The 17,057-nt window shown below is 46.4% G+C and overlaps 1 protein-coding gene across 4 annotated transcripts in view; it reads right to left on the bottom strand.

Moving 5' to 3' along the window:
- DIAPH2 (diaphanous related formin 2) overlaps nucleotides 1-17,057 on the bottom strand; it is a 1,874,941-nt gene that overhangs the window by 1,291,800 nt on the left and 566,084 nt on the right. For all 4 annotated transcript variants that reach the window (XM_069746079.1, XM_069746080.1, XM_069746081.1 and 1 more), the window contains 2 exons: nucleotides 15,078-15,142; nucleotides 2,191-2,295 (listed from right to left, as the gene is read on the bottom strand). In XM_069746079.1, coding sequence (XP_069602180.1) covers nucleotides 2,191-2,295; nucleotides 15,078-15,142 — 170 coding nt within the window. The remainder of the gene's footprint in view (nucleotides 1-2,190; nucleotides 2,296-15,077; nucleotides 15,143-17,057) is intronic.

The raw sequence follows: 17,057 nt of genomic DNA, 5'->3' as shown, positions 1-17,057 counted from the left end.
CTGTGTAATCACCCACCAATGATGTCCCCGATGTGCACGATAGAGATAAATCCGGAGACGCTGCCGGCAGCTCCTGTGCGAACACCGACTAATGACGTCCCCGATGTGCACGATAGAGACAATTCTGGAGACAATGCCAGCAGCTCCTGTGTGATCACTGACAAATGACGTCCCCTATGTGCATGGTAGAGACAAGTTCGGAGATACTGCCGACAGCTCCTGTGTGATCACCGACCAATGACGTCCCTGATATGCGTGATAGAGACAAGTTCGGAGACGCTGCCGGCAGCTCCTGTATTACCACCGACCAATGACGCCCCTGATATGCGTGATAGAGACAAGTTCGGAGACACTGCCGGCAGCTCCTGTGTAATCACCGACCAATGTCGTCCCTGATATGCACGATAGAGACAAGTCGAGAGATACTGCCAACATCTCCTGTGTGATCACCGACCAATGACGTCCCTGATATGCGTGATAGAGACAAGTTCAGAGACGCTGCCGGCAGCTCCTGTGTGATCACCGACCAATGAAGTCCTTGATGTGCTCGATGGAGACAAGTCCGGAGACGCTGCCGACAGCTCCTGTGTGATCACCGACCAATGACGTCCCTGATATGCGTGATAGAGACAAGTTCGGAGACGCTGCCGGCAGCTCCTGTGTGATCACCGACCAATGACGTCCCTGATATGCACGATAGAGACAAGTCCGGAGACGCTGCCGGCAGCTCCTGTGTGATCACCGACCAATGACGTCCTTGATGTGCTCGATGAAGACAAGTCCGGAGAAGCTGCCGGCAGCTCCTGTGTGATCACCGACCAATGACATCCTTGATGTGCTCGATGAAGACAAGTCCAGAGACACTGCCTGTCGCACTAGTCCCTTTTTCTTACCTTTATTCCTATTAAAGTAGATAACCCCTTTATCTACAAGTCTACAACTCCTGTGTGAGCCGGCCGGGTCAGCTCAAGTCTTACTGCTCTTGGTGTCTTCATTGGAGATCCAGCTGGTGGAAACAGTCTTACAATGCATCCTCCAATTAGGTCTAACCTAGCCCCATGCAGAAGGAAGAAAGGTGCATCCTCTGCCGCCAGAGGGAGGCTGGAACACAATGTCCGACCCAAGGGAACCAGAGAGATCAGGCCATCCGGAAAGACCCCGACTGTCCCCGATACTGCTGTCTGCAGAGGAGGTCACTGGGGTGGAATCTTTAGACGCTTTCTGGGTCTGGTTTACATCGTGCCCACCGTAGGGGGCACTACAGATACTTGTGTTCCTTCTGGAAGAACTCATTTACAAAAATCAGTAAATGCTCCCATTCACTGTGAGACAGTGATGGGGATCATATGCGAGGGCCGGTATGTGTCCCCCAGGATGTGTATAGAGACAAATTAACCTGGGGGAGCACATTGTGATCACAAGGTAAAGTAAAAGTGAGTGTGGATTTGGTCGAAGCAGTTGACCAAGTTAGATTTTTAGGAAAACCCTTTAAGGGCTTTTATTTTTGAAGGGATTTGCAGGTTTGGTAGTGGGGTGAATCCCTTCCTCCACTTTGGGTTTTGGGAGTGGCTCTATGTCCACGATTTCCATTTAATCTCTCAGTTTTGTCTTGGGTGGATCAGTTTTTGTTTTGCAAGCTGCAGAGCAGGAGGCTCTGTGCACCCAGATCTGTGTGAGGTTAACACAGAGCCAGGGACATCAAATCTGCCGACGCTCCCAAGAGATACAGCGGTGCGGTTGGTTTGGACACTGACCGTTTGAGGTCTTGGCTGCGAACCAGAGGATATTGTTTGCTTGTTTTTGTAAGTTTTCTGGAACAACAATGTTTTATGCTGAACTTTCGCGGGTCCCTAACTACCTGTTGCGCTGTGTAAACCCTGCTGCACTACAACTGATAGCAATAAGAGGTGTGATATTTGTAATGAATTACACGCAAAGAATATAATGCATTATCATTCCACAAGGATGACGTTTTATACCCACAGACCGGAACCACTCCCAGAACTCCGTAAAGTCAATTAACCCTTGACACTTTTGCACCAGAGATGGGCTGTGGGGATGAAAACAATTCTATTTTTGCCCAATAAAGTGTTAAAGGATCAGAGAACGCTGCAATTTTAATTCTATGGGAATAATACATGATCTGGCGCCGATTCCTCCTGACATGAAGTCTATATTTTGCTTTATTACCTGCGTTCGCAGCTGCTGGATTTCAGTTTCCAACTCTTTGATTTTGTCCTCTCGTTTCTGAAGCTCGGCCTGCGCCTCCTGTCGTGCCGTGAACTCTTCATCAAACTGCAAGGATCAGAGCAGAAAGTCATCATTTCCAATAGACTCCACGCTAAATGTGCAACTTTGATAAGGTGTGAAGGAAATTATACAGCGATCGCTCCACAAAGTAAATTGCCTGTGTTACCCTCATTATAGCTATGTACCGGGAAACACATTCAATGAATCTGTCTACCGAAAATACTCATCTGAGACGTCACCCCCAATAATCTGTCTACATAAAATACTCGTCCGAGGCATCACCCCCAATAATCTACTCAATCTACAGAAAACACTCGTCCGAGGCATCACCCCCAATAATCTACTCAATCTACAGAAAACACTCGTCCGAGGCATCACCCCCAATAATCTGTCTACAGAAAACAATCATCCAAGGCGTCAACCCTAGTGATGAGCGAATATACTCGTTACTCGAGATTTCTTGAGCACGCTCGGGGGTCCTCCGAGTATTTTTTAGTGCTCAGAAATTTAGTTTTTATTGACGCAGCTGCATGATTTACATCTGTTATCCAGCATAAGTACATGTGGGGATTCCCTAGCAACCAGGCAACCCCCACATGTACTTATGCTGGCTAACAGGTGTAAATCATTCAGCTGCGGCAATAAAAACTAAATCTCCGAGCACTAAAAAATACTCGGTGGACCCCCGAGCGTGCTCGGGAAATCTCATGTAATGAGTATATTCACTCATCGCTAGTCACCCCCAATAACCTACTACATCTACAGAAAACACTCATCCGACGCATCACCCCCAATAATCTACTCCGTCTACAGTAAACACTCGTCTGAGGCGTCACTCCAAATAATCTACTACAGCTACAGAAAACACTTGTCTGAAGTATCACCCCAATAGTCTACTACATCAACAGAAAACACTCATCCGAGGCGTCACCCCCAATAATCTACTTCGTCTTCGGAAAACACTCTTCCAAGTCGTCACCCCCAATAACCTACTCCATCTACAGAAAACACTCATCCGAGGCGTCACCCCCAATAGTCTACTTCGTCTACAGAAAACACTCATCCGAGGCGTCACCCCCAATAGTCTACTTCGTCTACAGAAAACACTCATCCGAGGCGTCACCCCCAATAGTCTACTTCGTCTACAGAAAACACTCATCTGAGGCGTCACTCCCAATAACCTACTCCATCTACAGAAAACACTCATCCGAGGCGTCACCCCCAATAGTCTACTTCGTCTACAGAAAACACTCATCCGAGGCGTCACCCCCAATAGTCTACTTCGTCTACAGAAAACACTCATCCGAGGCGTCACCCCCAATAGTCTACTTCGTCTACAGAAAACACTCATCCGAGGCGTCACCCCCAATAGTCTACTTCGTCTACAGAAAACACTCATCTGAGGTGTCACTCCCAATAACCTACACCATCTACAGAAAACACTCATCCGAGGCGTCACCCCCAATAGTCTACTTTGTCTACAGAAAACACTCATCCGAGGCGTCACCCCCAATAGTCTACTTCGTCTACAGAAAACACTCATCCGAGGCATCACCCCCAATAGTCTACTTCGTCTATAGAAAACACTCATCTGAGGCGTCACTCCCAATAACCTACTCCATCTACAGAAAACACTCATCCGAGGCGTCACCCACAATAGTCTACTTCGTCTACAGAAAACACTCATCCGAGGCGTCACCCCCAATAGTCTACTACATCAACAGAAAACACTCTTCCAAGGCGTCACCCCCAATAATCTACTGTCTACAGAAAACACCCGTCCAAGGCATCAATCTCAATAATCTGTCTACATAAAACACTCGTCTGAGGTGTCACTCCCAATAATCTACTCCATCTACAGAAAACACTTGTCCAAGGTGTCAGTCAATAATCTGTCTACAAAAAACACTTGTCAGAGGCGTCATCCCCAATAATCGATATACCGAAAACACTCATATGAGATGTCACCCCCCAATAATCTGTCTACTGAAAACACTCAACCGAGGCATCACTCCCAATAATCTGTCTACAGAAAACACTCGTCCGAGTCATCACCCCCAATAATTTATTCCGTCTATAGAAAACACTCGTCTGAGGCGTCACCCCCAATAATCTACTCTGTCTATAGAAAACACTCGTCTGAGGCGTCACCCCCAATAATCTACTCCGTCTACAAAAAACACTCGTCCAAGGCATCACTCCCAATAATCCATTCTGTCTACAGAAAACACTCGTCAGAGGTGTCACTCCCAATAATCTACTCCATCTACAGAAAACACTTGTCCAAGGCGTCACCCCCAATAGCCTAATACATCTACAGTAAGCACTAGTCTGAGGCGTCAAACCCAATAATCTACTCCGTCTACAGTAAACACTCGTCCGAGGCGTCATTCTCAATAATCTGTCTGCAGAAAACACTCGTCCGAGGCGTCACTCCCAATAATCTAGTCTCTCTACAGAAAACACTTGTCTGAGGCATCATTCTCAATAATTTGTCTACAGAAAACACTCGTCCGAGGAGTCACCCCCAATTGTCTACTCCATCTACAGAAAACACTCGTCCGAGGCGTCTCAGTCAATAATCTGTCTACAGAAAACACTCGTCTGAGGTGTCACCCCCAATAATCTACTCCGTCTACAAAAAACACTTATCCGAGTCGTCACCTCCAATAAACTTTCTACAGAAAACACTCGTCTGAGGAGTCACTGTCATGATATGTACTTTTGCCCTGTCCTGTATTTGAATAATATGCCATTTGATGTATGTAACTGTTCTCTGGTTTCTATTAGCTGTAATTTATGTATTTTCTTGTGCTGGAAGTTCACCTGTAACAATATGTCTCTTTCCCCAACAATTGCCTTCCTGGACTCTAATGTAATTATGTAAGTGACCTGTCTCCTTTCCACAAGAATTGTGTACCTGGACCTTAATTTAATTCAGGCTTGTGCCAACAGCTAGGGGAATTCCCCCATTGTTTTCGTAAACAGAAGATAACTCTAAATCCACAAACTTCTAGACACACCGGAGCCTACCATTCTAGAAGCTTCTGATGAACCCTCCTCCCCTACACACACATGGGCTGACCTCAGGAGCACAGACAAGAGACCCATGTGTGATCTAGCCAGTTGTGTGTTGGATACTGGAAGAGAAGGAACCGAAGCTGTCTGAGGAAGCAATCGGTATCTGTGTGATTGTGGTGGATCTGTTGGACTTGTGGGTGCGGGATTACTGGAAAGCACCTCGAGATCTGTTTCTTTACTTGGACTTATTATGGACTTGAAGGACATTATGGATATTTGATGTTGTATGCTCCCTGCTTTAATAAATCTTGCTGGATCCTCCCTCGGCCTGTTGTCCCTTCTTGCTCTGCCGTACACCCCGTCACAGTCACCCCCAATAATCTACTACATCTACAGAAAACACTCGTCCGAGGAGTCACTCCCAATAATCTACTACATCTACAGAAAACACTCGTCCGAGGCGTCACCCCCAATATTCTACTCTGTCTACAGAAAACACTCGTCCAAGGCATAATCCCCAATAATCTCCTCCGTCTACAGAAAACACAATCGTCCGAGGCATCACCCCCAATAATCTACTCAATCTACAGAAAACACTCGTCCGAGGTGTCACCCCCAATAATCTGTCTGCAGAAAACACTCGTCCGAGGTGTCACCCCCAATAATCTCCTCCGTCTACAGAAAACACTCGTCCGAGCAGTCACCCCCAATAATCTACTCTGTCTACAGAAAACACTCGTCCGAGGTGTCACCCCCAATAATCTCCTCCGTCTACAGAAAACACTCGTCTGAGCAGTCACCCCCAATAATCTCCTCCGTCTACAGAAAACACTCGTCCAAGGCATAATCCCCAATAATCTCCTCCATCTACAGAAAACACTCATCCGAGGCATCACCCCCAATAATCTCCTCTGTCTACAGAAAACACTCATCCAAGGAGTCACCCCCAATAATCTCCTCCGTCTACAGAAAACACTTGTCCGAGGCATCACCCCCAATAATCTCCTCTGTCTACAGAAAACACTCGTCCAAGGAGTCACCCCCAATAATCTCCTCCATCTACAGAAAACACTCGTCCGAGGCATCACCCCCAATAATATCCTCCGTCTACAGAAAACACCCGTCCAAGGCATAATCCCCAATAATCTCCTCCGTCTACAGAAAACACTCGTCCAAGGCATAATCCCCAATAATCTCCTCCGTCTACAGAAAACACTCGTCCGAGGCATCACCCCCAATAATCTCCTCTGTCTACAGAAAACACTCGTCCGAGGAGTCACCCCCAATAATCTCCTCCGTCTACAGAAAACACCCGTCCAAGGCATAATCCCCAATAATCTCCTCCGTCTACAGAAAACACTCGTCCAAGGCATAATCCCCAATAATCTCCTCCGTCTACAGAAAACACTCGTCCGAGGAGTCACCCCCAATAATCTCCTCTGTCTACAGAATACACTCGTCCGAGGTGTCACCCCCAATAATCTCCTCCGTCTACAGAAAACACTCGTCCGAGGAGTCACCCCCAATAATCTCCTCCGTCTACAGAAAACACTCGTCCGAGGAGTCACCCCCAATAATCTCCTCCGTCTACAGAAAACACTCGTCCGAGCAGTCACCCCCAATAATCTACTCTGTCTACAGAAAACACTCGTCCGAGGTGTCACCCCCAATAATCTCCTCCGTCTACAGAAAACACTCGTCTGAGCAGTCACCCCCAATAATCTCCTCCGTCTACAGAAAACACTCGTCCAAGGCATAATCCCCAATAATCTCCTCCGTCTACGGAAAACACTCGTCCAAGGCATAATCCCCAATAATCTCCTCCATCTACAGAAAACACTCGTCCGAGGCATCACCCTCAATAATCTCCTCTGTCTACAGAAAACACTCGTCCAAGGAGTCACCCCCAATAATCTCCTCCGTCTACAGAAAACACTCGTCCGAGGCATAATCCCCAATAATCTCCTCCATCTACAGAAAACACTCGTCCAAGGAGTCACCCCCAATAATCTCCTCTGTCTACAGAAAACACTCGTCCAAGGAGTCACCCCCAATAATCTCCTCCATCTACAGAAAACACTCGTCCGAGGCATCACCCCCAATAATCTCCTCCGTCTACAGAAAACACTCGTCCAAGGAGTCACCCCCAATAATCTCCTCCGTCTACAGAAAACACTCGTCCGAGGAGTCACCCCCAATAATCTCCTCCGTCTACAGAAAACACTCGTCCGAGGAGTCACCCCCAATAATCTCCTCCGTCTACAGAAAACACTCGTCCGAGCAGTCACCCCCAATAATCTACTCTGTCTACAGAAAACACTCGTCCGAGGTGTCACCCCCAATAATCTCCTCCGTCTACAGAAAACACTCGTCTGAGCAGTCACCCCCAATAATCTCCTCCGTCTACAGAAAACACTCGTCCAAGGCATAATCCCCAATAATCTCCTCCGTCTACAAAAAACACTCGTCCAAGGCATAATCCCCAATAATCTCCTCCATCTACAGAAAACACTCGTCCGAGGAGTCACCCTCAATAATCTCCTCCGTCTACAGAAAACACTCGTCCGAGGCATCACCCTCAATAATCTCCTCCGTCTACAGAAAACACTCGTCCGAGGCATAATCCCCAATAATCTCCTCCATCTACAGAAAACACTCGTCCAAGGAGTCACCCCCAATAATCTCCTCTGTCTACAGAAAACACTCGTCCAAGGAGTCACCCCCAATAATCTCCTCCATCTACAGAAAACACTCGTCCGAGGCATCACCCCCAATAATCTCCTCCGTCTACAGAAAACACTCGTCCAAGGAGTCACCCCCAATAATCTCCTCCGTCTACAGAAAACACTCGTCCGAGGAGTCACCCCCAATAATCTCCTCCGTCTACAGAAAACACTCGTCCGAGGAGTCACCCCCAATAATCTCCTCCGTCTACAGAAAACACTCGTCCGAGCAGTCACCCCCAATAATCTACTCTGTCTACAGAAAACACTCGTCCGAGGTGTCACCCCCAATAATCTCCTCCGTCTACAGAAAACACTCGTCTGAGCAGTCACCCCCAATAATCTCCTCCGTCTACAGAAAACACTCGTCCAAGGCATAATCCCCAATAATCTCCTCCGTCTACAAAAAACACTCGTCCAAGGCATAATCCCCAATAATCTCCTCCATCTACAGAAAACACTCGTCCGAGGAGTCACCCTCAATAATCTCCTCCGTCTACAGAAAACACTCGTCCGAGGAGTCACCCCCAATAATCTCCTCCGTCTACAGAAAACACCCATCCAAGGCATAATCCCCAATAATCTCCTCAGTCTACAGAAAACACTCGTCCAAGGCATAATCCCCAATAATCTCCTCCGTCTACAGAAAACACTCGTCCGAGGAGTCACCCCCAATAATCTCCTCTGTCTACAGAATACACTCGTCCAAGGAGTCACTCCCAATAATCTCCTCCATCTACAGAAAACACTCGTCCGAGGTGTCACCCCCAATAATCTACTCAATTTACAGAAAACACTCGTCCGAGGTGTCACCCCCAATAATCTACTCAATCTACAGAAAACACTCGTCCGAGGAGTCACCCCCAATAATCTCCTCCATCTACAGAAAACACTCGTCCGAGGAGTCACCCCCAATAATCTCCTCCGTCTACAGAAAACACTCGTCCGAGGTGTCACCCCCAATAATCTACTCAATCTACAGAAAACACTCGTCCAAGGCATAATCCCCAATAATCTCCTCCGTCTACAGAAAACACTCGTCCGAGGAGTCACTCCCAATAATCTCCTCCATCTACAGAAAACACTCGTCCGAGGTGTCACCCCCAATAATCTCCTCCATCTACAGAAAACACTCGTCCAAGGTGTCACCCCCAATAATCTCCTCCATCTACAGAAAACACTCGTCCGAGGTGTCACCCCCAATAATCTACTCAATCTACAGAAAACACTCGTCCAAGGCATAATCCCCAATAATCTCCTCCATCTACAGAAAACACTCGTCCGAGGAGTCACTCCCAATAATCTCCTCCATCTACAGAAAACACTCGTCCGAGGTGTCACCCCCAATAATCTCCTCCATCTACAGAAAACACTCGTCCGAGGAGTCACCCCCAATAATCTCCTCCGTCTACAGAAAACACTCGTCCGAGGAGTCACCCCCAATAATCTCCTCCGTCTACAGAAAACACTCGTCCGAGGAGTCACCCCCAATAATCTCCTCCGTCTACAGAAAACACTCGTCCAAGGAGTCACCCCCAATTATCTCCTCCGTCTACAGAAAACACTCGTCCAAGGCATCACCCCCAATAATCTCCTCCGTCTACAGAAAACACTCGTCCGAGGAGTCACCCCCAATAATCTCCTCCGTCTACAGAAAACACTCGTCCAAGGCATAATCCCCAATAATCTCCTCCGTCTACAGAAAACACTCGTCCGAGGTGTCACCCTGTTTGAGCGTCAGTAACTTAGATTGAGTGTTTTGTAATATTGCTCGCAGGTGGTAGAGCTACAGTTCAAAGCAGCTTATAAAAGGGAACTAGTCAGTTAAAGGGTCTCTGTCAGCACAGATTGACTGTTCCAACCATGTTCAGGAGCATCATGGCGTCTAATCATTTAAATCCGTCTTCACCCTTCTCGTCTTCGATTGACAACTCTGGCTTCATAGTGTCAGATAAGGGCAAAGATAAATAAAGAAGCAGGTGGAGAGGTGCAGTTATATGTTTGGGCGCGCTGTTGTGCTTGGTTTGAACAGTCATTTTGAGCTTACAGAGGCCACTTTCATCATGATGATTGAGAGAGAAGGAAGCAAAATAAGGTAATGAAGTTACAAGGTGTCTTGTCTTTCTTAACATCTGATCAATGATTAAATTAACAATCATGTTAGTTAATCTTTAAAATAATTTCTGCCAGTGCAATTGATAACTGCACAATGTGACAACAATAAATCCCCCACCAAGGTCCGCTCCTTCTCATGAGGCTGCCGTCACACTAGCAGTATTGGGTCAGTATTTTACATCAGTATTTGTAGCCAAAACGTTCTCCGCTCTTTTTCCTCATTACCAACATTCCTTCATCATCATCATCATCATCATCCCCTGGCTCGTCCGTCCCTACAGATCAGACGTCCAGGCTCGGCACCGGGATTATTATTCACAACTGATATTTTCTGCATTTAATGCCAATCTTGTACACGACTCCGTTGCATCTCTTTGTGGTTCAATCATTTCCATCTTTCCATTCTTCCCTTCTAGAAGCTTCTGGAGCCGTCGCGGAGAAGCTGCAGGTCGTCTCCTCTCGGTCACTTCTCCCGATTACGAGCTTCACACAACATGATAGTTGGATGTTTTGATGCCTCCAGAATCTGATTCTCAAATGTGAAAAGATTTAAGTAGTGAAAGTGTCAGCGGTGATAGAAGAGCCGCAGCTGGAGGCCACTCTGGAGCGGGAAATCTGCTGCCAGCCATTGTTTGCCAAGATGGCTCGCGCCTTCCAGAAGTACGATTTCCCGCCTGCTGCCTCTGCTCCCACTGAACTGCGCAGATCCTTTCAAATACTTCAAAGATGTCAGTTTTTAAAACAGCTTTTTCGGCAAATCCCTCACAGAGGTGTTTGTGTTCAGTGTGCGGCAGACTCATTAGATGCCGCGGCTCCTCCATACTGCAGCAAGTGTCGGCATGGGTGCTGCGTACACATCTAAGATGGAGCGGTGGTCCCAGAATCCCCCACACATTGGGGGCATAGCTATGGGATACAATGGCTGACTTATGGGGAAGAACGCCACAGTCAGGGCGTCGGGAGGCCCATACACATTGCATCTGTGACCCATAATATCGGTGGTTTGGCCAACCTTGATCTAATGTGAATGGAGGCATTAAAGGCTTGTGCCATCTACAATGCCTAAGCCACTGAGCATAGTGATTGGCTGCAGCAATGTCCACATTACATTAACACTGCAGCCAAACAATACAGACCAGGGCAGCGGCTGACACAGGAGTCCACAACAATTACAACGAACTAAACTTATGAAGAAAAGTTTTTGGAAATTGCAAAAGCCCTAAAATAGTCAGGGTTGTTGTTTTTAGCCTTTCAGTAAGGCTCTGTTCACAGGTGCAGTAATCATTTCTGTTTTTTAGATCTATTTCCTTCCTTTCCAGCTGCTATCCCTATTGTAGCTAATTCCAACAAGATGATGTCTCAGGGCGGCTCCAACAGATGAGATCCTGAAATGGCCATGGTCATGTCTATGTGTATGGTCGGGTTGGCCACAGAAGGATTGAGCAGCATTGGCCTCTGCTCCCAGCCTTGTAGGATGAAGTCTCAGGGCGTCTCCGACAGATGAGATCCTGGGATGGACATAGTCATGTCTATGTCTATTGTGTATGGTCGGGTTGGCCACAGAAGGATTGAGCAGCATTGGTCTCTGCTCCCAGCCTCGTAGGATGATGTCTCAGGGCGTCTCCGACAGATGAGATCCTGGGATGGACATAGTCATGTCTATGTCTATTGTGTATGGTCGGGTTGGCCACAGAAGGATTGAGCAGCATTGGTCTCTGCTCCCAGCCTCGTAGGATTATATCTCAGGGTGGCTCCGACAGATGAGATCCTGGGACAGACATAGTCATGTCTATGTGTATTGTGTATGGTTGGATTGAGCAGCACCGGCCTCCACTCCAAGCCTCGTAGCATTATGTCTAAGGGCGGCTCCAACAGATGAGAGCCATGGGTGGAGTGTAAGTCATGTCTACGTGTATTGTGTATGGTCAAGTTTGCAGCACCGGCCTCCACTCCAAGCCTCGTAGGATGTTGTCTCAGGGCGGCTCCGACAGATGAGTTACTGGGGCGGAGTGTAAGTAATGTCTATGTGTATTGTGTATGGTCGAGTTAGCAGCACCGGCCTCCATTCCAAGCCTTGTAGGATGATGTCTCAGAGTGGTCCGACAGTTGAGTTCCTGGGGCGGAGTGGAAGTCATGTCTATGTGTATTGTGTATGGTCGAATTGAGACGCACCGGCCGCTGCTCCAAGCCTCGTAGGATGATGTCTAAGGGCGACTCCGACAGATGAGATCTTGGGCGGAGTAGAAGTCATGTTTATGGCTCCGTATCTTCAGGTTTCTTTATGCTGTATGTATCTTTGATATCTTTCCATGTCTCCATTGAATGTTGGGTGTTTTCCTCTTTTTTGCACCTGTATTATTTTCTATAGCCCTTGTGTGTTACCTGATTTATTCTCAGGCCTATCACTCCATTTTTGCAGCAGCCCGGAGTTTTCCTTACTAGATTAAAGTCTTCACAGGAAATCATCATAGCCACCGGCCCTCCGGCTACATTGGACTAGTGCTGGGCCTCCTCTAAAGGCATCACCGCTCTATCAGCACACTAGTAAGAGCTCCGACGGAAGATTATGTGGGAATTATCCCATCCCTAACCCACCTCTTCAACCTTTCACTAACTTCTGGCACCTTCTCTTCTGCTTTCAAACATGCCACAATCACACCTATCCTTACAAAGCCAACCCTCAATCCAACAGCTATGTCCAGCTATCGCCCAATATCACCGCTCCCATTTGCTTCCAAACTCCTGAAGCAGCACATCCATGCTGAACTTTCCTCCCACCTCTCATCTAGACTACTCTTTGACAATCTACAATCTGGTTTCCGAGACTGCCCTGACCAAAATGACTAACGACCTACTTACAGCCAAAGCTACTGGACAATACTCTGTACTCCTCCTTCTAGACCTGTCCTCTGCTTTCAACACAGTTGACCACTGCCTCCTACTACAGATCCTCTCTTCTTTTGGCATCAAAGACCTCGCCCTATCCTGGATCTCCTCATACCTTTCCAACCGCACATTCAGCGTCTCCCACTCCCACACTACCTCCTCATCTCTCTGTTGGAGTCCCCCAAGGCTCTGTTCTAGGACCCTTACTCTTCTCAATCTATGCCCTTGGCCTAGGACAACTCATAGACTCCCATGGATTCCAGTACCACCTCTATGCTGATGACACTCAGATCTACCTTTCTGGCCCAGACGTCACCACTCTGCTGTCCAGAATCCCAGAGTGTCTATCAGCCATATCCTCCTTCTTCTCCTCTCGCTTCCTCAAACTTAATGTGGACAAATCTGAATTCATCATCTTTCCTCCATCTCATAGATCTTCCTTACCTGACCTATCTATCGCAATTAAAGACATCACGCTTTCCCTCGTACCGGAAGTCCGCTGCCTCTGAGTAACCCTTGACTCTGCCCTGTCCTTCAAACCGCACATCCAAGCTCTTTCCACCTCCTGTCGCCTCCAGCTCAAAAATATCTCCAGAATCCGTCCTTTCCTCAACCGTCAATCTACTAAAATGCTTGTGCATGCCCTCATCATCTCCCTCCTTGATTACTGCAACATCCTTTTCTGCGGCCTCCCTGCTAACACCCTTGCACCTCTCCAGTCCATCCTTAACTCTGCTGTCCGACTAATTCATCTCTCTCCTCGCTACTCCTCCGCTTCCCCCTTCTGCAAATCTCTTCACTGGCTCCCATTCCCTCAGAGAATCCAGTTCACATTGCTAGCACTGACCTACAAAGCCATCCACAACCTGTCTCCTCCATATATCTCTGACCTAATCTCCCAATATCTTCCCTCACATGATCTCCGATCCTCCCAAGACCTCCTACTCTCCTCCACACTTATCAGCTCCTCACTCAACTGCCTCCAAGACTTCTCCCGAATATCCCCCATCCTCTGGAATTCTTTGCCCAAACACATCCGACTATCAACCACATTCGGATCTTTCAGATGGAACCTGAAAACCCATCTCTTTAGGAAAGCCTACAGCCTGCACTGACACCGCTGCCGCCTCATCACTATCGAAGCTACCGCCTCACCAACACCGGAGCTACCGCCTCACCAACACCGGAGCTACCGCCTCACCAACACCGGAGCTACCGCCTCACCAACACCGGAGCTCCTGCAACCCCCAACCTACTCTCTCCTTCCCCATAATCCTGTAGAATGTAAGCCCCCAAGGGCAGGGTCCTCGCCCCTCTGTATCAGTCTGTAATTGTTAGTTTTATGTAAGTGATATCTGTAATTTGTATGTAACCCCTTCTCGTGTACAGCACCATGGAATCAATGGTGCTATATAAATAAATAATAATAATTTTCCCAAGATGCTGATAGACCTGGAGAACGTGGATACCTATGAACCTCGTGGTTGGGCTCCATAATTGTGCCAACCAGCCACCGAGTAAAACCAATGATGAGGCATCATGACAAGCCTGCTAAGGAAGGAAGAGCTATGGGTGCTGCCACTCCTGTCATGGCCGATGTGGTGGGACATACGAGTTTATTTGCACTTAGTACTGCTGAGGGTTCTGGTGGCCCCCAAGCCGCTGGCCCAATCACATGAAAAATAAGTGATCTTACTGATGACATCACTGATCACACGGCCAGTGACGGGTTGTCCTCTCTGCCTCAGACTCCATGATGAGTGACAACAGGGGCCTCTACAATCTCTCGTGCCCAATATGCAGATAAATGAACCGTAAGTGACAATCCAGGATTTTGGATTGGCGACTCCAGCGGGCGAATGACAGGGGGAGATGTCACTTCATGTGCTCGGGGATTTCATCTACAGAATTTAGTAAAAATCATAGCGCAGACCCAACATGGCGGCCGCCGCGCCGGTACATGAGTATTGGCTTCTGTGACACTGACAAGGATAGTGCGAAAATGCAGCAAAGCAATAGCGCCTCCATCCCAGGAGGGAAAACGGCCTCTAAAGGCGTCCGAATCACCATAAATGGCTTCACCTTCTTGGAAAACTCTGACGCTTTGTGCTCACTCTCCTCAACCTTCGCTTTATCCACCAAGGAATCTGTGAGAACAGAAAGAACATGTTATATGGTGGCAGGATTATAGGAAAACTACCAGATTATAGGTAATCTGAAGGATTATAGGAAACTGCTGGATTATAGGCAATCTGAAGGATTATAGGAAAACTGCCGGATTATAGCTAATCTGATGGATTATAGGTAATCTGAAGGATTATAGGAAACTGCTGGATTATAGGCAATCTGAAGGATTATAGGAAAACTGCCGGATTATAGCTAATCTGATGGATTATAGGTAATCTTCCAGAGTGTAGGAAAACTGCTGGATTATAGGTAATCTGAAGGATTATAGGAAACTGCTGGATTATAGGCAATCGGATGGATTATAGGAAAACTGCCGGATTATAGCTAATCTGATGGATTATAGGTAATCTTCCAGAGTGTAGGAAAACTGCTGGATTATAGGTAATCTGAAGGATTATAGGAAACTGCTGGATTATAGCTAATCTGAAGGATTATAGGAAACTGCTGGATTATAGGCAATCGGATGGATTATAGGAAACTGCTGGTTTATAGCTAATCTGATGGATTATAGCTAATCTTCCAGAGTGTAGGAAAACTGCTGGATTATAGCTAATCTGAAGGATTATAGGAAACTGCTGGATTATAGCTAATCTGAAGGATTATAGGAAACTGCTGGATTATAGCTAATCTGAAGGATTATAGGAAACTGCTGGATTATAGCTAATCTGAAGGATTATAGGAAACTGCTGGTTTATAGGTAATCTGAAGGATTATAGGAAACTGCTGGATTATAGCTAATCTGAAGGATTATAGGAAACTGCTGGATTATAGGCAATCGGATGGATTATAGGAAAACTGCCAGATTATAGCTAATCTGATGGATTATAGGTAATCTTCCAGAGTGTAGGAAAACTGCTGGTTTATAGGTTATCTGATGGATTATAGGGAATCTGATGGATTATAGAAAAACTGCCGGATTATAGGTAATTTGAAGTATTATAGGAAACTGCTGCATTATAGGCAATCAGATGGATTATAGGGAAACTGCCGGATTATAGCTAATCTGATGGATTATAGGCAATCAGATGGATTATAGGAAAACTGCCAGATTATAGCTAATTTGATGGATTATAGGTAATCTGCCAGAGTGTAGGAAAACTGCTGGATTATAGGTAATCCGATGGATTATAGGTAATCTGATGGATTATAGGCAATCTGATGGATTTTAGGAAAACTGCCGGATTATAGGTTATCTGAAAGATTATAGGAAACTGCTGGATTATAGGTAATCTGACGGATTATGGGTAATCTGAAAGATTACAGGAAAACTGATGGATTATAGGCAATCTGACGGATTATAGGAAACTGCTGGATTATAGGTAATCCGAAGGATTATAGGAAAACTGCTGGACTATAGGTAATCTGCCAGATTATTGGAAAACTGCCAGATTACAGGTAATCTGATGGATTATACGAAACTGCTGGATTATAGGTAAACTAACGGATTATAGGAAACTTCCGGATTTTAGGTAATCTGTAGGATTATTGGAAACTGCTGGACTATAGGTAATCTGACAGATTATAGGTAATTTGACAGATTTTAAGAAACCGAAAACAGATTTTTGGGTTTGTTTGAGGAACCTTGTTTACTGTTTATTTATGTATTTATATGTATTTTAAACATTTGCAATAAAGATATTTAGCTTTTTAATATTTCTATGTGACACTTCTTTGACCACAGTCTAATTAACTGTGCGATTATTATGTTGTAGCACTATGTGAAGTGTTGCCCATTCCTATGTTAGGAATATGGGCTTGGGTATTATGCTTACAGATTTTAAGAACCCACCTGATTACATGAAATTGCCGGATTACAGGTCATCTGACGGATTATAGGTAATCTAATGGATTAGGCTAGGTTCCCATTGCGTTAAT

The sequence above is a fragment of the Ranitomeya imitator genome, chromosome 2 (genome assembly GCF_032444005.1).
Source record: "Ranitomeya imitator isolate aRanImi1 chromosome 2, aRanImi1.pri, whole genome shotgun sequence".
Lineage (NCBI taxonomy): Eukaryota > Metazoa > Chordata > Amphibia > Anura > Dendrobatidae > Ranitomeya > Ranitomeya imitator.
This window is presented reverse-complemented; position numbering and strand designations above follow the sequence as displayed.